The sequence below is a fragment of the Hoplias malabaricus genome, chromosome 12, assembly GCF_029633855.1.
Source record: "Hoplias malabaricus isolate fHopMal1 chromosome 12, fHopMal1.hap1, whole genome shotgun sequence".
Classification (NCBI taxonomy): domain Eukaryota; kingdom Metazoa; phylum Chordata; class Actinopteri; order Characiformes; family Erythrinidae; genus Hoplias; species Hoplias malabaricus.
In genome coordinates this window covers 8,336,069-8,363,919 of record NC_089811.1, presented here as the reverse complement: position 1 = coordinate 8,363,919, position 27,851 = coordinate 8,336,069, and the positions used below count along the sequence as shown (strand labels likewise).

The following is a 27,851-nucleotide window of genomic DNA, read 5'->3' as shown; positions in this document are numbered from 1 at the left end:
CTTAGACTTTTATTATGAAGGTGAAATAGTGACAGCCGTTGCTGAGCAGCAGCAGGCGGCGGGTTTGAAGATGAACAGCGGCAGGGGAAAGGATTTCAATTTAAAAGCAGAAATATTAAAGAATAAATATTCACAACGGAGAATTGGGGTAAATGTTTTGTACTTGATTACTTAATTTAAGCACGGGGGGTATTTATAGCTTTAAGCAGCTCGGTTATATCAGCTGACTTATCAAGAGTGCTAAGCTAACTCACTACAACGGACTTTTCTGTTTGTTTGTTTGTTTACGGAGCCTATTTCTGTTCTTTGTCGATATTTATGTTCGTAATTTGCCCTATAACACGCTTCTCCCCCTCTCTCTGTGGACGAATACAGAGAATAAACCAATTCTCTTATTTACAATTAAATGAGAACCTCTTTTCTATAAACCCATGAACATTTTAACAGTAATGAAGTTTACTAAAGTCTGTTTACGGGTGAAAACAGGCTCGTATTCAGACACAAAGGTTAAACCCCCCACCTTTAGGTTTCTACAAACTCCTGAAATGTGCTGTAGATTAATAGTGCACAGTTGCTATGTTGAAATTGATAGGAATGGCATAATAACTCATAATGACTTATTCAGGTGGGAAATTTATCTTATAAGACTTTAAAAGTCTTGAGATTTGCTTAATAAGTAGGGAATGTCTTGTTAAAGTGTGGGAACAACATAATAAATATGGGAGTGTTCTAGGTAACACATGGGAGATGCCCCCGCCTCAGTAAATGTGTCCTCTAAAGCAGAACTGACCTCAAAAACCACGGTCAAGGCTCCATTTCTCCTTAATGTACAGTATTTACACTCATGTTTCAGGCTGCTGTAATGATTCAGTGTAATGACTTGTTTGAACTGACACTGTTCACAACTTTAACACAGAATATCTTTTCTCAACGCCAGGTTTCTGACCCAGAGTTTAAAGCAGGTGGTTACGAAAGGCCTGGAAACCACAGTAAGCAAATTCTAATTGGTGAGGAATCACATTCCTTGGTAGCCTTGCTTCTTGATTAAAATGGTTTCTGATTCGGAAGTGTTCTGATCTGTTTCCTAAGACGCTGCAGAGAGCAGAATGGACGGAGGGAGAAGGTCACCCAGGTTCAGAGAGATTAGAAATTATGACAAAGCCCTGAAAGAACTTTTTGAGGTTGTTTCAAGTCGACCGCAGAGGTCAGTGAATATCACAAACAATGTGTACTACACATAATAAACAAGAGAGGTCATGCATTATATGAATTATGCATTAGAATCCCCACGTTACCATTATTAGTGGCATAAAATTACATGTATTCCTGCCAAACTGTCATAGTTAAGTTCACACAGTTACACGGAGAACACGTTATTGTTCAGAAGTACTTTAACACCCCTAAACTTCCTTATTTCTAACGCAGACTGGACTCTGCCTGCAGTGCTTCTGAAAGTGAAGAGGAGCTCAGTGAAACCAACATCTTATGCACAGAGACGGGTAACTCTTATCCAGTGATATCAGAGAGCATGTCTGACAAAGTTCAGGATCTTGTCTGAACCCTCATTGGCTGTTGGTGTTATTTACAGCTTAATCCCAAATACCAGTCTCCTTTATCATTAGCTTAACTTATTATTGTATTGTAACTGCTGTTCTGCAGACGTGACGCTGCCCTCAGACGTGGCGTTCAGCTCCAGCTCTTGTGCGAGTGACCTGCTGTGGCTTGACAGAGAAAAAATGAGGGACCAAACTGAGACTTTAATCAGGAGCCCAACACCTATCAGCCAGGTTTACAGAGAGATGGTTCAGATTTATGAGAAGCTGCAGGTGATTATATCCCCATGATTATAATATGTGATGCCAGCGCTACATCTTGAACAAAAGGGCAGACTACTGTACACTGCAGAACCTTGCTTTTGTGTTTTAAACATGCTTTTAGTAACATGAAATTCTCAGTCAGCAGCAAAAATAGACTAGCAGCCTACAACAGTACTTTGTAATTGCATGAACGCTTTTTTACAGTGTGTGTATCTCCAGACAGAGGGCATTTTCATTGCTTTTTTTGTGTGTGTGTGTGTGTGTGTGTGTCTCCAGGCTGAGAGGCTGAGTCAGCAGGCCTGGGCAGCCAAGCTGCTTGAACGTGAGCAGCAGCTCCAACAAAGAGAGAATCTCCTTCTCCATCAACAGAACACCATACACAGACTGGAGGGGGTGGAGGGGGAGGTGCTGAGCCGCATCACCGACCTACAGCAGGTTCGTAATTTCACTTTTTTCCCATGATGCATAGCAATAGTTTTGCATTTAATGCTATTGCACCCATACATTTATTATGTGGAATGAACGTGTATTTGTTTTATTTATTGTGTACCTTTAGCTTTTTATGTTATATTTTATTTAGTTTTGTGGTAGATTTATTTATTACATTATTTCATACAAAATCAGAATCTTTTATAATTTCTTTTATTTTATATTTATTTTTTTTACAAAATAACCAAATGTTTACAGATATTTTTTCGTTTCTGCCAAATTTTTGACTAAAATAAATATTTCACATCTATTTTGTTGCTAATGAATGTTCTTGAAATTAAGAAAATATTTGTCACTGTCACAGTCACACAGCTCCAGGGACCTGGAGGTTGTGGGTTTGAGCCCCGCTCCGGGTGACTGTCTGTGAGGAGTGTGGTGTGTTCTCCCAGTGTCCGCGTGGGTCCCTCTGGGTGACTGTCTGTGAGGAGTGTGGTGTGTTCTCCCTGTGTCCGCGTGGGTTTCCTCCGGGTGACTGTCTGTGAGGAGTGTGGTGTGTTCTCCCTGTGTCTGCGTGGGTTTCCTCCGGATGACTGTCTGTGAGGAGTGTGGTGTGTTCTCTCTGTGTCTGCGTGGGTTTCCTCCGGGTGACTGTCTGTGAGGAGTTTGGTGTGTTCTCCCTGTGTCTGTGTGGGTTTCCTCCGGGTGACTGTCTGTGAGGAGTGTGGTGTGTTCTCCCCGTGTCTGCGTGGGTTTCCTCCGGGTGACTGTCTGTGAGGATTGTGGTGTGTTCTCTCTGTGTCTGCGTGGGTTTCCTCCGGATGACTGTCTGTGAGGAGTGTGGTGTGTTCTCCCTGTGTCTGCGTGGGTTTCCTCCGGGTGACTGTCTGTGAGGAGTGTGGTGTGTTCTCCCTGTGTCTGTGTGGGTTTCCTCCGGGTGACTGTCTGTGAGGAGTGTGGTGTGTTCCCCCCGTGTCTGCGTGGGTTTACTCCGGGTGCGCCGGTTTCCTCCCACGGTCCAAAAACACACGTTGGTAGATGGATTGGCGATTCAAAAGTGTCCGTAGGTGCGAGTGTGTGAGTGAATGTGTGTGTGTTGCCCTGTGAAGGACTGGCGCCCCCTCCAGGGTGTATTCCCACCTTCTGCCCAATGATTCCAGGTAGGCTCTGGACCCACCGCGACCCTGAACTGGATAAGCGGTTACAGATAATGAATGAATGAATGAAAGAATGTTTAGTAATAGCGCCAAGAATATTGTTATAGCAAAAAACACAAATATTGTGAAAGTATTTGATGGCAATGTCGCCCACCACTAATCTCTACTACTTTTATTTCCCTCCATTCCAAAGCAACACCAGCAGGAGATGGAGAAGCTGAGGAATGCTCTGAAAGAAAAGATCAAAGAGAATAAAAGAATCAAATCCAGTTTTGATTCCATTAAGGAACTAAATGACACCATGAAGAAACAGGTATGAATATTCAGTTTGGTTCAGTTTTCTAATGTCAGTTCAGTTTAATTTGTATTCATTTTTATGGCAGACATTGACTAATTCCAGCGGACATATGATTAAATAAAGTAGTGTTTGAGAAACGTTTATTTGCTGTGATATTGATATTTATGCCTCAGTTTGATTGTAAAAGTTATGACGCTGTGTGTGTGATTATTGCTTGCAGCTGAATGAAGTGGGTGAGCAGAATCGTCGATTAGAGTGTCAGTCTCGGAAAGTACAGGCTCGTCTCGACAATCTACAGGTAAAAGAACTTCTGCTTTTAAAATTTTGCTCCTATCATCTATTAAACCTTTAAAAATTCCTCCCACTTTAGGAGCACGAGTTTAGAAGTTATTTCCAAGATAAAATTTCCTTAACACTTTAACGTATTTTAGCTGTAACTTAACACCTGAGGAGGTGGTAAGTGTGTGAGTGAACGTGTGTCATCCTGCAAAGGACTGGAGGCCCCTCCAGGGTGTGTTCCTGCCTTGCACCCAGTGATTCTGGCTAGGCTACGGACCCACGAGACCCTGAACTGGATAAGGGTTACAGGCAATGAATGAATGAATGATACTATTAATCACCTTTCTTTAACTGGTGCTAGTTTGGTGTTTGCTCTTCTGTGTGTATAGTGACTAACTGTATATTTGTGTTTATTTCTTGGACAGCGAAAGTACGAGTTTGGCGTGGCACACCGAGGACGGGAAAACATCGCTCCAAAGTCATCTCATCCTAAAGCTTCCAAACAAGATGCTCCTCAGGCTTCAGACAAAGCTAGCAAAGTACGCCCTGCTTTACTCTGAAACCATCAAAGCAGGACCTGTATCTTATTTTATTAATTAATATCACTGCAATCAGCGGATCCTTCAATTAATTCTGTAATGTGTGAAGCTCTATTCGGTTTCAGTAATTTAGAACATGAATTTAATTGCCAGGGCGGGTAGTGTCGCAGTCACACAGCTCCAGGGACCTGGAGGTTGTGGGTTTGATTCCCGCTCTGGGTGACTGTCTGTGAGGAGTTGGTGTGTTCTCCCCGTATCCGTGTGGGTTTCCTCCAGGTGCTCCGGTTTCCTCCCACAGTCCAAAAACACACGTTGGTAGGTGGATTGGGGACTCCAAAGTGTCCGTAGGTGTGAGTGAATGTGTGTGTGTGTGTGTGTGTGTGTGTGTGTGTGTGTGTGTGTGTCTGTGTTGCCCTGTGAAGGACTGGCGCCCCCTCCAGGGTGTATTCCCGCCTTGCACCCAATGATTCCAGGTAGGCTCTGGACCCACCGCGACCCTGAATTGGATAAGCGCTTACAGATAATGAATGAATGAATGAATACATTTACTGCATAGTTTATAAATACCTCTTTTTTCACTGTCATATGTGCTGTAGATCAGATACGTATCTGATTGGTGGGCGTGTGACATCAAAGTGAACGCTCAGATCAGATTTCATGCGCCTTTTTTGCCTGTATGCATGTATCTCGTGCTGTGGTCAACATCCAGCAGCGGCAAACTGTAGGCTGTGTCTCAATGCACAAAACAATGCACTGAATGTTAGCAAAGGAGCCATGCTGGCGAGACTGTGCACAGTGCTTGGGTGTGAAAGCCTTTATTTAAGGAGCTACATAGTGCACTACACAGGGCTCAAGGTGCACATTTGGGACGGAGCCGCATAGACATATCAGTATACGCATGTTTCAGGGACGGATTCGTTCACATTACAGACTTTACATTGCAAACACAGGCTGATTAAATAAGACATTACCAGAAGTGACAGACTGCTCCCTACAGACGCTCAGGTTCCTCATTGAGTTAGTGTAGTTTATTATGGGTATCAGGTTTGGTTCTGCGATGATTAGCCTGAAACCTGATATGTCTTTAGGAAAGGATGTTTTGTCGCAATCAAGATTCTTTGCCTCTAATCTGCTGTTGTTTAATCAGGATTGTTTTTCTTTGCTGGTCTCCCACACATCCCTTAATGACCCTACACACACCACACGCTGCACAGGAGTTACAAATTAGCTGTGATTTCTGTTTTCTTCTTCTTCTTCCCACGCAAGGCACCCCTGAGCTCCTCCACGCTGAAGCTGCTGGCCTCGCTGCTGGACTGGGTGGTGGACGGCCAGCTGGTTGATACTGAGGAAGAGAAAAATGTGAGGGAGTTGGATCAGTTTGGAGTTCCACCGCTGTCTTTACACGAGCGCTGTTCCAAGGTCTGTCAAACTCTCTCCAGTCCTCGTCTACACCCACAGTACAGGCCCAACGTTTCCCAACAGGAACGCAAAATGTTCAACTAATCTAAACATTAGATCATGTGTATCACAGTGTTTAGCTTTAAAGCAACACTATGTAATATTTGTACCTTAAAATCACAGCTTCAAAATCATTGTGATGCTACACTGAGCTGTAACAGGGAGAATAGGTCCGCTGTTGTTGCTACTCCAGGCTCAGAACTGCAGAAACTGCACTGTGTAATTATCAGAAGCGGGCACGTCACCCTCATCTTATCTCTTTGTCTGTTTAGTCACTTCCATTGTCCACTCTCCGGTCACTCTGTTGTTCTACGATAACAGACTGTAGTCCATCTGTTGCGCTGCATACCATTTTTAGCCCCATTCCCCCTGTGCTCAGGACTCCCAAAAAGCAAATATGACGTGGTGGTGGTGGTGTGTTAGTGTGTGTTGTGCTGGTACAAGTGGATCAGACACAGCAGTGACTGCTGGAGTTTTAAACCCCTCTGTGTCTGGACTGAGAAAAGTCCACCAACAGACCGCCACCACGTCAGTGTCACTGCAGCACTGAGAATGATCCACCACTAAGTCATACCTGTTCTGTGGGGGTCCTGAGAATGGAAGAACAGGTTAAAAGGGGAGTAAAAACATATGCAGAGCAACAGATGGGCTACAGAGTGCTCCTGTGTGGTCAGTGGAGCTGAGAGAGAGGACAGTGAGTGTAGAAACAACATAGGTGTATGGAAATAAAACTAGTGTAGCCTTTATTTAAAACTGATTCATTATCTGTGAGCTTTTAAAAGGTATTTTCCAAACTTTTAGTCTCTAATGGAAATGTGGGAAGCCCCCCTCTCTCTCTCTCACACACACACACACTCCTGCATGTCTGAACATGCCCAAAATGAGCAAAGGCTCTTGTTTTTCTTCTCCCTTTTTCAGAGATTTAGTGCAACAATGGGCTTTTTAAGGTGAGAGTGATTGCTTACACATGCCTCTCTGCCCACCCAGACACGCTCCGGTGAGGGGAAAAAGAGCTGAGAGGGTCTAGGGCGCTGTGGCTGACACTTGTGTTCTACTGTTTCCTGAGTTCTGTCTCATGTTCCTGCAGGTTCTTCCAGTTCTGGTGGAGCAGATCCAGAAAGCAGAGCCTTTTCTCCAGCTGCCATTACTGCGCTTAACTTACTGCACCCTCACACAGCTGGAGAACAGCTCTCAGGTACAGACACACACTCTCACACAGCTGGAGAACAGCTCTCAGGTATAGCCACATACTCTCACACAGCTGGAGAACGGCTCTTGGGTACAGACACACACTCTCACATAGCTGGAGAACGGCTCTTAGGTACAGACACACACTCTCACACAGCTGGAGAAAGGCTCTTAAGTACAGGTACAGACACACACTCACACAGCTGGAGAACAGCTCTCAGGTACAGACACACACTCTCACACAGCTGGAGAACAGCTCTCAGGTACAGACACACACTCTCACACAGCTGGAGAACAGCTCTCAGGTATAGCCACATACTCTCACACAGCTGGAGAACGGCTCTTAGGTACAGACACACACTCTCACACAGCTGGAGAAAGGCTCTTAAGTACAGGTACAGACACACACTCACACAGCTGGAGAACAGCTCTCAGGTACAGACACACACTCTCACACAGCTGGAGAACAGCTCTCAGGTACAGACACACACTCTCACACAGCTGGAGAACAGCTCTCAGGTATAGCCACATACTCTCACACAGCTGGAGAACGGCTCTTAGGTACAGACACACACTCTCACACAGCTGGAGAAAGGCTCTTAAGTACAGGTACAGACACACACTCACACAGCTGGAGAATGGCTCTTACGTACAGACACACACTCTCACACAGCTGGAGAACGGCTCTTATGTACAGACACACTCTCACACAGCTGGAGAAGGGGTCTCGGGTACAGACACACACTCTCACACAGCTGGAGAAGGGGTCTCGGGTACAGACACACACTCTCACACAGCTGGAGAATGACTCTTAGGTACAGACACACACTCTCACACAGCTGGAGAAGGGGTCTCGGGTACAGACACACACACTCACACAGCTGGAGAAGGGGTCTCGGGTACAGACACACACACTCACACAGCTGGAGAAGGGGTCTCGGGTACAGACACACACTCTCACACAGCTGGAGAATGACTCTTAGGTACAGACACACACTCTCACACAGCTGAAGAAGGGGTCTCGGGTACAGGCACACACTCTCGCACAGCTGGAGAAGGGGTCTCGGGTACAGGCACACACTCTCGCACAGCTGGAGAAGGGGTCTCGGGTACAGACACACTCTCGCGCAGCTGGAGAAGGGGTCTCTGGTACAGACACACTCTCACGCAGCTGGAGAAGGGATCTCGGGTACAGACACACTCTCGCACAGCTGGAGAAGGGGTCTCAGTTACAGACACACACTCTCGCACAGCTGGAGAAGGGGTCTCGGTTACAGACACACACTCTCACACAGCTGGAGAAGGGGTCTCGGTTACAGACACACACTCTCACACAGCTGGAGAAGGGGTCTCGGGAACAGACACACGCTCTCACACAGCTGGAGAAGGGGTCTTAGGTGCAGATACACACTCTCACACAGCTGGAGAAGGGGTCTCGGTTACAGACACACACTCTCACACAGCTGGAGAAGGGGTCTCGGTTACAGACACACACTCTCACACAGCTGGAGAAGGGGTCTTGGGTACAGACACACTCTCACACAGCTGGAGAAGGGGTCTTGGGTATAGACACACTCGCACACAGCTGGAGAAGGGGTCTTGGGTATAGACACACGCTCACACAGCTGTAGAAGGGGTCTTGGGTACAGGCACACTCTCACACAGCTGGAGAACAGCTCTCGGGTACAGACACACACTCTCACACAGCTGGAGATACACCTGGCCACTTTATCAGAAACCCCTCCATTATGACTCCCCTGTTAGAGGCTTGAGCTTATCCTTCTTCACCAAAGATCAGGTTGTGACTGTGAAGCTGCTATTGTTGGTTAATGCACCGTGTCCATGTTACAGCTAGGCTCCTGCTTCTAATCACCAGAATATTTACATAGAATTAACTGAAAAAAATTTGTTATAATGTTATGAAAAAATCAGTTATAATGTAGTTTTATTTAGTTATATTTCTGTCAGTATTAAAGTAATATATTCATGTTATTATTTCAGTATTGGTTTTTTTTCTATTTCTATTTCTCCAGCACCCTCCCTTGACGTCCACTCTGCGGCGGCTGGGGGAGGAAGTGTCTGGCTGTAAGTCCAGAGTGTGTCCACTCTTCAGAGCGTCCTGCCTCCACACTCGCTTCTTGTCCTCCCTTATCATCCTTAAAACCATCAGCCAGGGTGAGAAGCTTTAACCTTTAGACTTCTGCAGTTATTCATTCATTCATTCATTCATTCATTCATTCATTCATTCATTCATTCATTCATTTATTCATTCATTCACCTTCTCCAAGTACTTCATCCTACTCATGGTCACGGTGGGTCTGGAGCTGACCCAGAATCAATAGGCACTAGGCAGAAACACACACTGAACAGAGCACCAAACACTCACACAGTAACTCTCTCTCTCTCACACACACACACACACACACACACCTGTGGACAGTTTCACACACACACCCAGTCACATTATTCATTCTGTACGTATAATATTTTTATTTTATTTTTAAAGATTATTTATGGACAGCTGTGAGTTGCATTTTGTCTAAGAACTGCAAACAGCACAAAGGTTTTTGTATCAAATTCACGTCGTAATGAAACGCCACCTCATTTGGTCTCAAACACAAAAATGATGCAGATCAAAAGATTACAGTCTGCACTTTCCACACACTTTCTCCCCTTTCATCAGTGAGTCAGTCATCAGAAATAACCCACACAGAACTAAGTCTTTACTCTACTTTTGATATTCCCACACAGATCAATAAACAGGAGATCAATAAATCAGTCCTCTGTGATTCTCTACATTCATGGGGCTCTGCCTGAGGCCACTGCAGAGTAGTTCCGCCTCTGTCCAGCAGATGGAGACACTAGTTTTACAGAGAGTTCAGCAGTTTCCTCCAAAGCCCTGCCAGAGGGTTGTAGTGTTGTACACTCTCAGAATAAAGGTACTGTACAGGTACATTATTGTTAGTCAAGGTACAAACAGTGTAATGTACCTTTAAATGTACATCAGTGGTGTTTACTATAGATTCATTGCATTCTCTTCTCCAGAAGACAGGGCAATGTCTGTAATCTTTCATTATAAAACTGTCAAATAACAGAACAAAATATAAGTGAATGAATGTAGAATATGAAACAGTTATGTTCCCTAACTAAAGGTACACACTGACAGCGAAATGTACCACCACAGTGACAATTTTTCTGACAGTGTAGTATATAGCAGTGTGTTGTAGTGCATTATAGTCTGTTGCGGTGTAATGTAGTGTACTGCAGTATATTATAGTGTATAGCAGTGTGTTGTAGTGTGTATAGCAGTGTGTTGTAGTGTGTATAGCAGTGTGTTGTAGTGTGTATAGCAGTGTGTTGTGGTGTATAGCAGTGTGTTATAGTGTGTATAGCAGTGTGTTGTAGTGTATAGCAGTGTGTTATAGTGTATTGTAGTGTATAGCAGTGTATTTCAGTGTTGTAGTGTATTGCAATGTGTTGCAGTGTATAGCAGTGTGTTGTTGTAGTGTATAGCAGTGTGTTGTTGTAGTGTATAGCAGTGTGTTGTGGTGTATAGCAGTGTGTTGTAGTGTGTATAGCAGTGTGTTGTAGTGTGTATAGCAGTGTGTTGTGGTGTATAGCAGTGTGTTATAGTGTGTATAGCAGTGTGTTGTAGTGTATAGCAGTGTGTTATAGTGTATTGTAGTGTATAGCAGTGTATTTCAGTGTTGTAGTGTATTGCAATGTGTTGCAGTGTATAGCAGTGTGTTGTTGTAGTGTATAGCAGTGTATTGCAGTTTATTTCAGTGTAGCAGTGTGTTGTAGTGTATAGCAGTGTGTTGTTGTAGTGTATAGCAGTGTATTGCAGTTTATTTCAGTGTAGCAGTGTGTTGTAGTGTATAGCAGAGTGTTGTAGTGTATGGCAGTGTATTGCAGTTTATTTCAGTGTTGTAGTGTATTGCAATGTGTTGTAGTGTGTAGCAGTGTGTTGTAGTGTGTAGCAGTGTGTTGTAGTGTGTAGCAGTGTGTTGTACTGTATAGCAGTGTATTGCAGTGTGTTGTTGTTGTGTATAGCAGTGTCTTGTAGTGTATTGTAGTGTATAACAGTGTATTGCATTGTGTTGTGTATTTCAGTGTGTTGCAGTGTGTTGTAGTGTGTTATAGTGTATTGCAGTGTGTTATAGTGTGTAGCAGTGTGTTATAGTGTGTAGCAGTGTGTTGTAGTGTATAGCAGTGTGTTGTTGTTGTGTATAGCAGTGTGTTGTAGTGTATAGCAGTGTGTAGCAGTGTGTTGTAGTGTATAGCAGTGTGTTGTAGTGTATAGCAGTGTATTGCAGTGTGTTGTTGTTGTGTATAGCAGTGTCTTGTAGTGTATTGTAGTGTATAACAGTGTATTGCAGTGTGTTATAGTGTGTAGCAGTGTGTTGTAGTGTGTTATAGTGTATTGCAGTGTGTTGTAGTGTGTAGCAGTGTGTTGTAGTGTGTAGCAGTGTGTTGTACTGTATAGCAGTGTATTGCAGTGTGTTGTTGTTGTGAATAGCAGTGTCTTGTAGTGTATTGTAGTGTATAACAGTGTATTGCATTGTGTTGTGTATTTCAGTGTGTTGCAGTGTGTTGTAGTGTGTTATAGTGTATTGCAGTGTGTTATAGTGTGTAGCAGTGTGTTATAGTGTGTAGCAGTGTGTTGTAGTGTATAGCAGTGTGTTGTAGTGTGTTGTTGTTGTGTATAGCAGTGTGTTGTAGTGTATAGCAGTGTGTAGCAGTGTGTTGTAGTGTATAGCAGTGTGTTGTAGTGTATAGCAGTGTATTGCAGTGTGTTGTTGTTGTGTATAGCAGTGTCTTGTAGTGTATTGTAGTGTATAACAGTGTATTGCAGTGTGTTATAGTGTGTAGCAGTGTGTTGTAGTGTGTTATAGTGTATTGCAGTGTGTTGTAGTGTGTAGCAGTGTGTTGTAGTGTGTAGCAGTGTGTTGTACTGTATAGCAGTGTATTGCAGTGTGTTGTTGTTGTGAATAGCAGTGTCTTGTAGTGTATTGTAGTGTATAACAGTGTATTGCATTGTGTTGTGTATTTCAGTGTGTTGCAGTGTGTTGTAGTGTGTTATAGTGTATTGCAGTGTGTTATAGTGTGTAGCAGTGTGTTATAGTGTGTAGCAGTGTGTTGTACTGTATAGCAGTGTATTGCAGTGTGTTGTTGTTGTGAATAGCAGTGTCTTGTAGTGTATTGTAGTGTATAACAGTGTATTGCATTGTGTTGTGTATTTCAGTGTGTTATAGTGTATTGCAATGTGTTGTAGTGTATAGCAGTGTATTGCAGTGTGTTGTTGTTGTGTATAGCAGTGTATTGTAGTGTATAACAGTGTATTGCATTGTGTTGTGTATTTCTGTGTGTTGTGTTGTAGTGTGTTATAGTGTATTGCAGTGTGTTGTAGTGTATTGCAGTGTATTGTAGTGTATAACAGTGTATTGCAGTGTGTTGTAGTGTATTGCAGTGTATTTCAGTGTGTTGTAGTGTATAACAGTGTATTGCATTGTGTTGTAGTGTATTGCAGTGTGTTGTAGTGTATTTCAGTGTGTTGTAGTGTATAACAGTGTATTGCATTGTGTTGTGTATTTCAGTGTCTTGTAGTGTCTTGTAGTGTATTGTAGTGTTTTGCTGTGTAAAGCAGTGTGTTGTAGTGTATTGCAGTGTGTTGTAGTGTATTGCAGTGTGTTGTAGTGTATTGCAGTGTGTTGTAGTGTATTGCAGTGTGTTGTAGAGAATTGCATTGTGTTGTAGTGTATTGCAGTGTATTGTAGTGTAGTGTATTGCATTGTGTTGTAGTGTATAGCATTGTGCTGTAGTGTATTGCAGTGTGTTGTAGTGTATAACAGTGTATTGCATTGTGTTGTAGTGTATTGCAGTGTGTTGTAGTGTATTTCAGTGTGTTGTAGTGTATTGCATTGCATTGTGTTGTAGTGTATTGCAGTGTGTTGTAGTGTATTGCAGTGTGTTGTAGTGAATTGCAGTGTGTTGTAGTGTATTGCAGTGTATTGTAGTGTAGTGTATTGCATTGTGTTGTAGTGTATAGCATTGTGCTGTAGTGTATTGCAGTGTGTTCTAGTGTATAACAGTGTATTGCATTGTGTTGTAGTGTATTTCAGTGTGTTGTAGTGTATTGCATTGCATTGTGTTGTAGTGTATTGCATTGTGTTGCAGTGTATTGCAGTGTATTGTAGTGTATTGCATTGCATTGTGTTGTAGTGTATAGCATTGTGCTGTAGTGTATTGCAGTGTGTTGTAGTGTATAACAGTGTATTGCATTGTGTTATTGTGTATTTCAGTGTGTTTCAGTGTGTTGTAGTGTATTGCATTGTATTGTAGTGTATAACAGTGTATTGCATTGTGTTGTAGTGTATTGCAGTGTGTTGTAGTGTATTGTGTTGCAGTGTATTGTAGTGTAGTGTATTGCATTGCATTGTGTTGTAGTGTATAACAGTGTATTGCATTGTGTTGTAGTGTATTGCATTGTGCTGTAGTGTATTGCAGTGTGTTGTAATGTATTGTATTGCATTGTATTGCAGTGTATTGTAGTGTAGTGTATTGCATTGCATTGTGTTGTAGTGTATAGCATTGTGCTGTAGTGTATTGCAGTGTATTGTAGTGTATTGCATTGTGCTGTAGTGTATTGCAGTGTATTGTAGTGTATTGCATTGCATTGTGTTGTAGTGTATCACATTGTGCTGTAGTGTATTGCAGTGTGTTGTAGTGTATAACAGTGTATTGCATTGTGTTATTGTGTATTTCAGTGTGTTGTAGTGTCTTGTAGTGTATTGCAGTGTTTTGCTGTGTATTGCAGTGTGTTATATTGTATTGCATTGTGTTGTTGTAGTGTATAGCAGTGTGTTGTAGTGTATTGCAGTCTATTGTAGTGTAGTTTATTTCAGTGTGTTGCAGTGTATTGCAGTGTCCTTAAATGTTTCTGAAGCTGGAGGAGGCTCCTTCTGGACCCTGCAGTAAACAGTGTTTAACCCAGAATCCAGGACCCTGAGCCTGTGAGGCCCCTGATTAACACAAACACCAGTTCTCTGGCTGAAGATGAGAGAGACTCTTCTGTTTGTTTTTATTTATGAGTTTCTCAGACAAAGTATGGGTTTAAATTTTTTCCATGAGAACACTTTGGGAAAAATTTAAATTCAGGTGGCTGAGGTTTAACAGAGGGACATGTCTTTGTCAGAGTTTATAGATAATCGTATGTTGTACCATATAAACAAAATTGTTGTTGTTTTGGAAAAAATATATAATAGATATTTATATATTAACCATGTATTGATGGCATGGTGATCACACACAGGTGGCTCTCGGGCTCCCAGGTGTGGTCCTCCCCTTGGTCACTGTTTGTGATGTGAAAGCGTGGTGTGAAATTTTCCAGTTTCCAGCTTTACACTTAATGATTCCTGGTGAGCTCCGGACCCACCGCCACCCTGATCATAATAAAGCACTTACAGAAGAATGAATGAATGTATGACTGAGTTATCATATAGTATTCAGTTTTGATGCATTAGGGGTGAGGTTATTGTTCTTAAAGTGTAAGTATCAGGTCGTCTGTGTGAACTGGTGCAGAAAGTCCAAAAGTATCATAAGAATTAAGATACAATAAAAGAACACTGTATAGTTCAGTTTTCGGGGTGGGGTGGGAGTCTAAAACCAAACCAAAATCACCTGCTAATATGAACACTGCTTCCTTTTAATCTGAAGGCTGACTGGGGATAACGCACAGTGGCCTTTCTTCTCACCCTTATGCTTCTCATAACACTCACTTTGGAGATTCTTCTTTTGAACTAAACTTTCTGAAAGAGATCTCTCCTGAAGAAATCAAAGCAGATCAGAAAGCACATCTGACTCTGGAGCATCTTTTATTCGACCTGTCTCTCAGTGGGTGATGGAGCAGTTGGGAAAGAAGTGTTCTGCCCAAATCCCAGGACAGTTTTATGTGTCTCTGGCTCAGGTGGAACTCTGTTATGAAGCCAGTAAAGTCCACTATAGGAACGTCTGGGAGCTCCATCTGGGAGGCATCAGCCTTACAGCTTCTCTAAAGCCCTTTTCCCGAGCTGCTAACACCCTGAGCCGTCCTCTGGTGGTTTTCTTTATTGTGTCCATTTCTCTTCAGCTAGTTTAATCTGCCTCGTTTTCAGTTCTCTTGCAGGGAATGGCAGGTATACGGCAGCACTAAAGTTCTAACGCTTTGATTCTTCAGCTTTGCGATAGAGAACGAGGCCATTTATCCTCCGCTAAACTGTGCCAAGCGCTCCTATGGTTCAGTACTTTCCTATAAACAAGGGAAAATATCAGTTTGTGATGTTCATTTATTAATTTACCACATTTAAGTGCAAGTAGGTGGTTTCTGAGGACAGTAGGTTTCACATAATTCAGTTGTGCAAGGAAATGGAAAGACAACGTGAAAAGCCGGGAGCTCAAAAAACCTTTAAACTGTGTCCTCCACAATGGTCAAAACCCCACAAGCCCCACAGCAGCATTTTCCCTCTGTCTAAACAGCATTGTTCAGAATGTCTGCTTTCAGCACCTGTTCATTTAAAAGATGATGAGCCACTCGCTGTTCACCCCGACCCTGAGTGCACACCAGTAAGGAATGAGAAGCTGTTTTCGCTCGTTTTTCTTTCTTCTTACTTTTCGTTTTCTCCATTTTTACTCAGTGCACTTATTTCTCCGTGTTTGTTTTGCTGCGTTTAACCTTGTCTTTGCACTCTCACGTAAACACTGGTCCAGTGCTGTGATTGGACAGACTCAGACGAGAGGGTGGGGCAATTCTAAAGTCTCTGCACTTGACGTGAGAAGTGGAGCAGAACCCGAACGGCTCGTATCCCATGTTTAATGACAGCACACAAAAAACTGACTGGGGGGTCTTGTTTCACGGTGTGTGGGTTGGTGGACCCTAGATTCACACATTGATGTGAACGTGGACCGAACATTTTATTTTTTTCAAAAAACGTCCTGTTTTAACCTTCTATATTTGCGAGAGAAGAGAAAATGAAAAGATTTAGCATGATGCTTGATTCAGTGCTGAATGTTTATTTGGACCTGAGAAGCAGAAAAAACCAAACCAACTTTAAAGACTGAACTGTGAAGGTGTGGCTGCAGATTCCTTTAAAACCCCGAAGGCCAGTGTCTTGAAAAGTATGGAAACTTTGATGAATTTGGTGAGATAAGTTGAAATGTGTGAATGTTGGTTAGAGTATAATTTTCAGGTTGTTGTTTTATAATCAAGTTCTTGTGTACTTCCTCTGAGCAGCAGACATCGTGGCCCAGGCTCTGGACGTCCTGCATGGGGACGTGGGGACGGACGAGGGACAGGCCTTCTTCCTGAAGTACCACGCCCTTGCAGCCATTCTGTCCCTGCTGAGGACGGGCAGTCCCGGTTTACTTTCTCCAGCAGTGGACATCCTGCTGCAGATGAGCTCTGAGACACGTGAGTCAAATGGAAATCAGTTAATAGCTTGAACCGCATGTCCACTTTATTAGAAACACTCATCTTGTCACTCTGCAGTTCCTGCTGCTGTAGTTCACAGCATATGGCTCACCATCAGGGCCAGAACCTGGTAGAATCATTCTCCTGGACACACAAATATTCTTGAGCACCCTTCCACCACTCCCATGATTGCATGGTTGCACTGCAGATGTACAGATATTATGAGAATGGTGGACATTTCTCAGGACAGTGATAGGAGGGAATCAGCACAGCACACCTTACTGTCAGAGCCGAGTAGGGATGAAACCTAGAGTCCAGTAGAGTCTTATAAAGTGGAATAGTCCCCAGTAGAGTCCAGTAGAGTGGAATAGTCCCCAGTAGAGTCCAGTAGAGTGGAATAGTCCCCAGTAGAGTGGAATAGTCCCCAGTAGAGTCCAGTAGAGTGGAATAGTCCCCAGTAGAGTCCAGTGAAATCCAGTAGAGTGGAATAGTCCCCAGTAGAGTCCAGTAGAGTGGAATAGTCCCCAGTAGAGTCCAGTGAAATCCAGTAGAGTGGAATAGTCCCCAGTAGAGTCCAGTAGAGTAGAAAACTCCCCAGTAGAGTCCAGTAGAGTGGAAAAGTCCCCAGTAGAGTCCAGTGGAATCCAGTAGAGTGGAATAGTCCCCAGTAGAGTCCAGTAGAGTCCAGTAGAGTGGAATAGTCCCCAGTAGAGTCCAGTAGAGTGGAATAGTCCCCAGTAGAGTCCAGTAGAGTGGAATAGTCCCCAGTAGAGTCCAGTAGAGTGGAATAGTCCCTAGTAGAGTCCAGTAGAGTGGAATAGTCCCCAGTAGAGTCCAGTAGAGTGGAATAGTCCCCAGTAGAGTCCAGTAGAGTGGAAAAGTCCCCAGTAGAGTCCAGTGGAATCCAGTAGAGTGGAATAGTCCCCATTAGAGTGGAATAGTCCCCAGTAGAGTCCAGTAGAATCCAGTAGAGTGGAATAGTCCCCAGTAGAGTCCAGTAGAGTGGAATAGTCCCTAGTAGAGTCCAGTAGAGTGGAATAGTCCCCAGTAGAGTCCAGTAGAATCCATTAGAGTGGAATAGTCCCCAGTAGAGTCCAGTAGAGTGGAATAGTCCCCAGTAGAGTTCAGTAGAGTGGAATAGTCCCCAGTAGAGTCCAGTAGAGTGGAAAAGTCCCCAGTAGAGTCCAGTAGAGTGGAATAGTCCCCAGTAGAGTCCAGTATAATTCAGTAGAGTCCAGTAGAGTGGAATAGTCCCCAGTAGAGTCCAGTAGAATCCAGTAGAGTGGAATAGTCCCCAGTAGAGTGGAATAGTCCCCAGTAGAGTCCAGTAGAGTGGAATAGTCCCCAGTAGAGTCCAGTATAATTCAGTAGAGTCCAGTAGAGTGGAATAGTCCCCAGTAGAGTCCAGTAGAATCCAGTAGAGTGGAATAGTCCCCAGTAGAGTGGAATAGTCCCCAGTAGAGTCCAGTAGAGTGGAAAAGTCCCCAGTAGAGTCCAGTAGAATCCAGTAGAGTGGAAAAGTCCCCAGTAGAGTCCAGTAGAATCCAGTAGAGTGGAATAGTCCCCAGTAGAATCCAGTAGAGTCCAGTAGAGTGGAAAAGTCCCCAGTAGAGTCCAGTAGAATCCAGTAGAGTGGAATAGTCCCCAGTAGAATCCAGTAGAGTCCAGTAGAGTGGAATAGTCCCCAGTAGAGTCCAGTAGAGTGGAATAGTCCCCAGTAGAGTTCAGTAGAATCCAGTAGAGTGGAATAGTCCCCAGTAGAGTCCACTAGAGTGGAAAAGTCCCCAGTAGAGTCCAATAGAGTCCAATAGAGTCCAATAGAGTGGAATAGTCCCCAGTAGAGTCCAATAGAGTGGAAAAGTCTCCAGTAGAGTCCAGTAGAATCCAGTGGAGTGGAATAGTGCCCAGTAGAGTCCAGTAGAATCCATTAGAGCCAGACCTATGCAGTGGATGAGCTCCATAATGTTGTGGCTGGGGTGTGTTCTTAATGCTGCCCAGTGAATGTAAACAAAGGTAATGATGTAGAACTGCTAAGCTTCTTTGGCAGGTCTGATCTCGCTGATTCAGAACTCGAGACTTTGAGGTTTAGAGATCAAATCAGCGTTAGAATAAAATACGGTGGGATCGTTGTTTCTGTTGTAAGCAGAAATAAACATTGGGCATCTGTTTATTTCTCCTTGGCTATAAAACAGTGGATTTGTTTATAGTTTGCTGAAGTACGTCACTCTATCGTCTCCATTTTCCATGTGCACGCCTCACAGCTGGAGGACTTTGGCCCAGGTTTGACTCTGATAATGTCTACACTGCATTATATCCATCTTGTTTTGTAATTTCCTGCTTGCCTCAGTGCCTCAGCGACACTTTAGGTGGGAGACACAACAAATGCTTACCCTTTAGCTTGGTGTGGTTGTATTTAAAGAGCCCCCATCCGCATGTATCCAGATACTTTGCCAGATACATTAAAAATGCAGATTGTTGTCACTGAAAATTAGAGGTGGCATTGTGTTTACGGCAAAACTGAGCTTTTTGAAAATGCTGACAGTGTGTCTGTCTCTGTCTGAAACTCAAACAGCTCCTCACTCCTTCTATAGTGAATTACATCAATCATAAACTACACCGTACACACACAGACAGCACTAGATACCTATGAATAAATATAAATGATGCTGTATTAGAAATATATAATGAATTATTAAGATCTAGATTCAGTCATATTAGGACGTGTAGCGCACTACATAGGGAGCATGGACCGATTTGGGATTAAAATCCTGTGTTTCTCTCATGCGTCATGGTGTTTTGATGTCTCACTTTAAGAGGCACTATGGCCCCCTACTGGACTGGCATGATGATTCATATTCATCTGGACAGAGATATTTTCTAAAACAGAGGAAGGAGAATCAGTTTTGAGAAATCTCCAGCCCCATGTGGACTAAGAGAGCGTGGCTGCTGGAGGATCAGCTCATGGCCATATCCAGTGCAGTGATTAGCGTGATTAAGCCCATATGCTTTAGCCCTGGTTACACCGTGAAGGCCATTAACACTTCCATCAGCCTGGCTCCTTTCTGCTCCATTAAGCAGCGGGCAGCTCTGCTAATGCGTCTGAGGAGTCACGCACTGCAGACTAATCACCTTCAGCTCATTACAACCGGGCGGACCTTAATCTTTACATCGGGTTTATTACCGTAAAAGTGTGGCGCAGTATTTTTAATGTTAGTCACAAGTGTAAGACCAGTGGAGGCTGAGGCACTGTATCTCTCCATCTCTCTCTCTCTCTCTCTCTCTCTCTCTCTCTCTCTCTCTCTCTCACTCGTCTCCTCTCTTTCTCTCCCTACCTCCAACTGTCTCTTTATCTTTATGTTGCTCTCTCAATCTCAACCTGTATTTCTGCATCTCTCTCTCTCTCTCTCTCTCTCTCTCTCTCACTGTTTGATCCAATCCTCTAACAGAACCCTTTCCCAGGTTCCTCTTAGTGAGACTGAGCAGAACCGCAGGTCCCTGGGCTCCAATTTACAGGAACCCAGGCCTCAGGGCAGAGTCATGGAGCTGGTGTGAAAGCTCAGGTTCGGGTTCACACCTGAAGGTCAAGCCCTGGGCCCCTGCACTCATCTCCAGGGAAACCCCCTGCATCGGCTCTGTTTAATGCTCTGCAATGTGTCAGAGAGAGAGAGAGAGAGAAGTGGTTTATTGTGGTACGCACAGTAAAACAGGAGGTTACTCTCCACTGTGAAACTCTTCTCCTGCCTTCCTTCTGTTCCAGCCAGAAAATGTAATACATATAAATATATGCAGTAATAATAACAACAAAAAGCTTTATAGGAGGTAAGCTGTAACTTTTGCAAATGCAAAAATAGACACTGAAGGATCTACTGCAAATCGTGTGCTTTGTGTGTGTGTGTGTGTGTGTGTGTGAGAGAGAGAGAGAGAAATATAGGAAGTGAATAAGAGAAAGGGAGAGAGACAGATGAGAGAGAGAGTGTGAACTTGGAAATGGGGAGTGAGGGGTGAGAGATGGGGAGAAAAAGTGAGAGACAGAGACAGTGGGAAAGGTTGATGGAGAAAGGGGAGAGAGAGAGAGAAAGATAAACAGTGGGAGTTAGGGATAGTGGGAGACAGTGGGAGTTAGAGAGAGAAAGACGTCTTAAATCAGCCCCCAGGAGAGGCCGAGCCGTCAGACACTCCACTGGACATCTTTTGAAGTTCTCGGGCAGCTTCTAATGGGAATCAGCTTACCTGCGCAGAAGAGAGAGTACAGATGTGCCGATGAGCTTTTGTGAGACAGATGTGGAGAGACGAGGCAGACACACCGTCTCCTCCTCCATCTGTTGAGACGCTGAGATAAGTGTGTGCGTCCAGATCACGAGGCAGAGGGAGTATGTTCTGTCCTGTTCTGTCCAGGGAGAGATGCAGTGGCCAGTCTGAACTTGTTTAACTGAGCGTCCCACCTGTTTGCAACATCGCGTCGGTAACATTTTACCGTAGGGAATAGGGGTGGGCGATACAGCCCTAAAACAGCATCACAGTGTTTCAGTTTCTTTTTGTGATAACGATTTTCTTGAGTGCGCAACAAACCCTAAGTTTTTAAAGAACATATTGCAAAGCAGTGCTGTCAATCAATTAAAAAAAGTTAGCTAATTAATCACAAGGGGCGGCACGGTGGCGCAGCAGGGAGTGTCGCAGTCACACAGCTCCAGGGGCATGGAGGTTGTGGGTTCGAATCCCGCTCCGGGTGACTGTCTGTGAGGAGTTGGTGTGTTCTCCCCGTGTCCGCGTGGGTTTCCTCCGGGTGCTCCGGTTTCCTCCCACAGTCAAAAAACACACGTTGGTAGGTGGATTGGCGACTCAAAAGTGTCCGTAGGTGTGAGTGAATGTGTGTGTGTGTCTGTGTTGCCCTGTAAAGGACTGGCGCCCCCTCCAGGGTGTATTCCCGCCTTGCGCCCAATGATTCCAGGTAGGCTCTGGACCCCCCGCGACCCTGAACTGGATAAGCAGTTACAGATAATAAATGAATGAATGAATAATTAATCACACAATTTTCTGAAATTAATCACGATTAATCGCATTGCCTTTTCTTATGACTGAAGCTTTGTATTTTTAAGAGGGAGATAAAAGTGGCTCAGGGAAACTGTTCTTTTTTTTTGTCTTTATTCTAAGGTCTGTGAGTATTTTCTGTGATGTTTGAATTGAAGTCTCTTAATTTCCTGAGTAAGCCCCCTCCAGGGTGTATTCCCGTCTTGCGCCCAATGATTCCAGGTAGGCTCTGGGCCCACCGCGACCCTGAATTGGATAAGGGTTACAGATAATGAATGAATGAATGAATAATTTCCTGAGTAAAAGTTTCAGGGAGAGGTTTAACATTGAACACAAAACTTTAACAGAGAAAATTAATGCTGAAACACAGCTCAGACTCAAACCTGGAAACGATAGATGTCTTTGAGTGTGTGAGAGAGAGAGAGGAAGAGACATGGGGTAAAGGAGAGTGTTCGTTATGGTATTTAATACAATTTAATAATATTTCAGCAATAAGTAACATGTAAACTACCTTCTGAACACAACCGTAGTAACACTGTGTTTATATCGATTAATAAAACTGCTAATGCCTCACTAGATTCCATAAAAAAGCATGAATTATGGGAGGAAGTTATGTCCAAATTTGGTAAAATGATTAATGAGGAGTTGGTGTGTTCTCCCCGTGTCCGCGTGGGTTTCCTCCAGGTGCTCCGGTTTCCTCACACAGTCCAAAAACACACGTTGGTAGGTGGATTGGCGACTCAAAAGTGTCTGTAGGTGTGAGTGTGTGAGTGAATGTGTGTGTGTCTGTGTTGCCCTGTGAAGGACTGGCGCCCCCTCCAGGGTGTATTCCCGCCTTGCGCCCAATGATTCCAGGTAGGCTCTGGACCCACCGCAACCCTGAATTGGATAAGGGTTACAGATAATGAATGAATGAATGAATAATGAATGATTAATTAACGTTAAAAATGTAATGCAATTCCTGCCTGTGTTCATTTTGCCAGCACTAATTGCAACAAAATAAACACTGGTGCCGCAGGTAGCATCACTGTCACAGCTCCAGGGTCCTGGGTTTGTTGGTTCAAGCCCCACACTGGTTCTCCCTGTGTCCCCACCTTGTGCCCAGTGATTCCAGGTAGGCCCCGGACCCACTGCGACCCTGTACTGGATAAGGGTTCCAGACAATGAATGAATGAATGGGTTGTAAGTGGTGACACTGAGGCTTGAGTAATACGATTTTATAGATGTTTATGGAGGTTTATTTGAGTGTAAACCACACAAGGCTTATGTAGGCATCATGTAGCTTTATGGTACACAGACCTACAGTCCTGCTGCAGAGAGTATGGGACAACCATTCGAAATACTACAAAGATATAGTAGTTTTTATATTGTAATCTCAGTCTGAAAGACTGCAATGTTTATATCAGTAGAGCTGCAGTTTTAATTCTCCACGTCATAACAGGGTTTTAACAGGGGACATTTAGCTTCTGTAACAGAGTTAGACCGAGCAAGTGTCCTACCCTCCACCAAAGGTTACATAGTGCATTTTCAGCAGTGCTGAGCCAAGAGTAGCAGTGACAGAGTGATGTAAATCACAGTGATTTAGAAACGGTAATTTTAAGATGAAAATATTACCTTGTGTTGCTTAAAGGCAGACTGGGAAATAACACTGTGCTCCGTTGGTGTGGTTTCATGCCCAATTTGAACCTAATTTGGTGAATGTGATGAAGGCAGGCAGACAGACGTGTTCTTCACTGCTTCGGTGCTCAGCGGGAATTTAAGGTTGTCACACAGGTGTCGTACAGTTCACATTTCCCTTCACCCAGTCGTCAGTGTGTTCAAAGAGATGGAGATTAGGTTTTTACTGAAATGAAAACATAAATGGTTCATCCTGTGCTTTATACTCGCATTCTTTCAATAACGAGTTCAATAAAGGAGACCCTCACTAGGGATGTAGTCATGGTATAAACACACAAAAACAGCAACAACAAGGGGTTAAAAATGACAAAGTACAAATCTGTGACAGTGTTTAATACAGTTAAATATGTCCTGCTATGTTCACATTTCCCGCTCGAATGGTTCTGATTGCCAGAGGTTTTTTCTTTCTGGTCCAGTTCTCCGGAGATTAAAGCCTCGTTCTGTAAATTGGATCCAGGGTTGGGGTCCTGCCGTGGTGCAGCGAAAACACCAGTCAGGCATTTACTCACTGCTCGCCGACTTTTTACAAGCGCAGGTTTCTAGAGAAAGTAACTGCCGCCTGGAGCTGAAGGATGAATCGTTTTTACGTTAAAATCTCAGTTTGAAACAGCTATGTTTTGATGTGTAAATAACAACATCAACAACACACTGACGGTCTGCTTCTCCTTGTTCAGATTTAACCCATAAGAGACTGTGGTGGCATAGGTGTCACAAACTCTTTGTGAGGTCCGGGTTTTAAGAATGAATGGACGTTCACTGTAAAGATCTTAAACCACACACGACTGTGTTAGAAAATCATAAAAATATGATATTTTCCCCAAATATTTGCCGTCCTCTGTTTCAGTCTTAATAGCTGCCAAGCGTAGGACGTGATGGAGCAGTGAAGCAGTGACATTAAGGCTTGTGTAGTGTAACCCTGGGACAGAGGTGAAGTACATGACAGATGTGAAAGGATTTTGGAGGAAAGTATAGTTCAGGGAACTGTTCACATTCGCTGTGGTGGGTAAAGTGTAGTGAGTAAGATAGGGACACTAATGCCATCACAAGTCCATGATACTGAATGTCTTTATTTCAATTTCTCCTCCACAGGGCACCAGCCGGTGTTTCTGGAGTCCTGTAGCACTGACTACTTCTTCCGCTGCGTTTCGCTGCTGCTACGAAACCCTCGTCTGGACCTCAGCCTCGCAGAGAAACTCAGCCTCCTGCTGCAGAAGCTCTCTGGCATCAGGTCCTTGCTCTCACACTCACCCTCTGATACGATAACTGAAATATCTGACATTGCAATATATATACAGTGGAACCTCTACCTACGAACTTGATCCGTTCCGTGACCCGGTTCGTAAGTGGAAAAGTTCTTTTCTCGAGTCAATTTTCCCCAATATTTAAAATAATGGAAAAGCAATTAACGCGTTCCAGCCCCCACCCCGAACTGATATATGTTTACAACACTCTCAAATTAGTAAAAAAATACATGTAGCGTTACTAAAAATAAAAAAGAAATACAGTGGTAACAGTAATAAAAAAGAAATAAAGTTTTAAGTGGTTACACATCGCTTCCTTGAAGACGTGACGACTGGCTGGAGGAGTAACACAGGCACTGGCTGTATGACGGGAGGTGGGGGATGGGTGGAATAATGGAGAGTAGGTGGTGAATGTGGGGAGACGAAGCGTAGATACGGCTTAACTTAGCACGAATTTCGATGTCTGCTATTTACACTAATGCTAAATTGCTAATGCTACAATGTGCTAATCTTAAAAGCTCACTCAAGTCTGGGCGCTGGGAGACTCGCCTATTGGGGTCAGTGGCCATTTCCAGCCGCCGGCTCGACGGAGGCTCGGGTTCGTTTCTAGAGTCGTGGTTCGTTGGTGGAGGCAAATAATATTCAAATGCCCGGTTCGTATCTTGGAAAGTTCATTAGTAGAGGTTCCACTGTATTACCATATTAAAATATGTCACAAGGACAGCGATGTATCCAATATCATTCATTCAGGGTCGCGGTGGGTCCGGAGCCTACCCGGAATCACTGGGCGCAAGACAGGAACACACCCTGGAGGGGGCGCCAGTCCTTCACAGTACGACACATTCAATCACATACACACACCTATGGACAATTTTGAGTCGCCAATCCACCTACCAACATGTGTTTTTTGGACAGTGGGAGGAAACCGGAGCACCGTTCCTGTATACAACAGATTTTTTTTTATGCTAAAAAAATTGTAAATAAAGGTATATACATTAATTTAAATCTAAAAGCAGGTGCTTCAAAACTGTTTGTTTACACAGTCAGACCAGTGCGAGAGAGAGTGTCACCTCTTGATTTTTCTCTCTGCTTTTCTTAGCATGTCCTCCACGCCCCCATCCCCCATCCAGCTATCTGCTCTGTTCAGGGCGTAGAACAGAATCTACAGCGTCATTTCTGTTTCTCAGCCTTGAACAAGCTTTAAATACAGGCATGACTCTCTTAACACTGCCTCAGTAACAGCACTCCGCTCGTTTCAGACACAGCTACAATGTAAACAAACACAGGGGATGGTGGTGAAATAATCCCAGCTCAACTCTCATTGGTTTACAATGACCTCACGTTAATGTCACGTGTTACACAGAGAATCGGAGTCCATCCCACACTCGAGGATTTTTAAAACATGTTTCATATGTAGTGTGAGCCAGACTTAAGCCAAAAAAAACAACAGAGCGATGCAGATGAGCATCTGCAACATCAGCACCATCGTCATCGATATCTCCATTTCAGCTTGGTCTGTTGACAAACATTTTTAGTGTTTGCACATTTTAAAATCACGTTTTTTCAGCTCGCTCTGGCAGCTGCTGCTATCTCCACGCCGCTGCAGGGAGAGAGTGGGCTTTCCCTTCTGCTGATTGGCTGTTTTTATTGAAAAGAGGGTTTACAACTTTTCCTTGCTCATTTATCAGCCCGTGCCGTCTCCTCCTCCTTTATAATGTCTCTGGTTACATCATCCCTGTCGTATCGTTTCCTCCGGCTCTTTCCGAACCTCGTCCCTGCTCCAGCTGCCCACAGAGCTCGCGGCCCACAGGAAACCCTCATTAGCTTAGCGGTGCTTTCTAAACAACCTCGTTAACCCTCATTAGGAGAGATCACAGCGCCGTGTGGAGGTTTGGAAACCTCCTCAGACTTCCCGAAAGTCCATCTGGAGCCCTGCTTCCATCCTGGAGCTCTGGGTTCACTTCATCTGCAACTGGGGGTTGTACTTAATCTCCTACTTCGTTTAGAGCTGGATATCGGCGTCTCAACTTCGGTCACAATACAGTATTTTCAGTTCTGATTAAAATTTAATCAGCTAACTCTCTCTATCTAACAAGATAATAAACAAATAAAGGATAATATACATTTTTTGACAACATTAAAAACAATAAATAAGTGTGAGTGAATGTGTGAAACTGTCCACAGCGGTGTGTGTGTGTGTGTGTGTGTGTGTGTGTGTGAATGAATGACTGGGTGAATGTGTTAAATTGTCTGGAGCCACGCTTACACCTGAAATAAATTTTTCCCATGTTGCTCAGCTCTCTATTGAACCCTCATTTGTGTCTGTGTGTCTGTGTGTGTGTGTGTTATTTACAGGAAGAACAGGCGTCTGTTTGAAGTCTCTTCGCTGCATCTGCTGCTGCAGGAAATGCACAGAACCGTGGACCCAGCTCGAGCTTTTCTCAGCATCAACCTCAGCTCCATCCTCTTCAACCTGGGGATGCTCACACGGCCTTAAAGGAGTCGCTGTTATACAACGCACTCGATCAGTGCCATCAAGACCTGAACCTGTGTCACTACATTAGATGTTCACTGGAGCTTTGAGGATACTGTAGCTACAATGCAATAGAACCTTATGTTCACGGATTCATTCATTTCTGCAAGTCCAGACCACATTTGGATTCACGGAGCACAAAACACACACTGGACAGAGCACCAGTCCATCACACACTCACCTTTGGTGTGTGAAACTGTCCACAGGTGCGTGAGTGATTCTGGGTAGGCCCTGGACCCACTTTCACTCATGCACTCACCTGTGGAATGTGTAAGTGACTGGGTGAGTGTTTGAATCTGTCCACAGGTGTGTGTGTGTGAATCTGTCCACAGGTGTGAGTGTGTGAGTGACTGGGTGAGTGCGTGAACTTGTCCACAGGTGTGTGTGTGTGTGTGTGTGAGTGACTGGGTGAGTGTGTGAAACTGTCTACAGATGTGAGTGTGACTGGGTGAGTGTGTGTGTGTGTGTGAGAGTGACAGTGTGAGTGTGTGAAACTGTCCACAGGTGTGTAAGTGATTCTGGGTAGGCCTTGGACCTTGAACAGGATGAAGCACTTACACAAATGAATGAATGAATGAATGATTTGTGGAATATTTTGCAGAAGAATAACAAACACTACTGTTATTTTTGTGTCCAAGATCTCAGCGTTACTTTAATATTTGTAATTGTTCTTTATTTGTATTTATTTCTATTAACCATTTTTATTTTACAGTGAAATTAAATTATCTTTAAGTATCAGAAAAGTTATTAGTTTTAAATCCAGGT

The 27,851-nt window shown here is 43.8% G+C and overlaps 1 protein-coding gene across 3 annotated transcripts; it reads left to right on the top strand.

Moving 5' to 3' along the window:
- The first annotated feature begins 54 nt into the window (after window positions 1-54).
- On the top strand, window positions 55-27,851 carry LOC136710981 (coiled-coil domain-containing protein 138-like). Of its 3 annotated transcripts, none has more exons than XM_066686913.1 (15): window positions 55-148; window positions 938-989; window positions 1,090-1,204; window positions 1,426-1,499; window positions 1,660-1,826; window positions 2,094-2,252; window positions 3,594-3,713; window positions 3,919-3,996; window positions 4,403-4,516; window positions 5,783-5,935; window positions 7,062-7,169; window positions 9,196-9,337; window positions 16,431-16,607; window positions 24,402-24,540; window positions 26,909-27,851. In XM_066686913.1, the coding sequence occupies exons 1-15, from the start codon at window positions 71-73 to the stop codon at window positions 27,048-27,050; spliced, it is 1,818 nt and encodes a 605-aa protein (XP_066543010.1). In that variant the 5' UTR covers window positions 55-70; the 3' UTR covers window positions 27,051-27,851. The 3 variants fall into 3 exon arrangements, with proteins under 3 accessions (XP_066543010.1, XP_066543009.1, XP_066543011.1); XM_066686912.1 differs by having other exon boundaries at window positions 938-1,007; XM_066686914.1 differs by lacking the exon at window positions 24,402-24,540 and having other exon boundaries at window positions 938-1,007.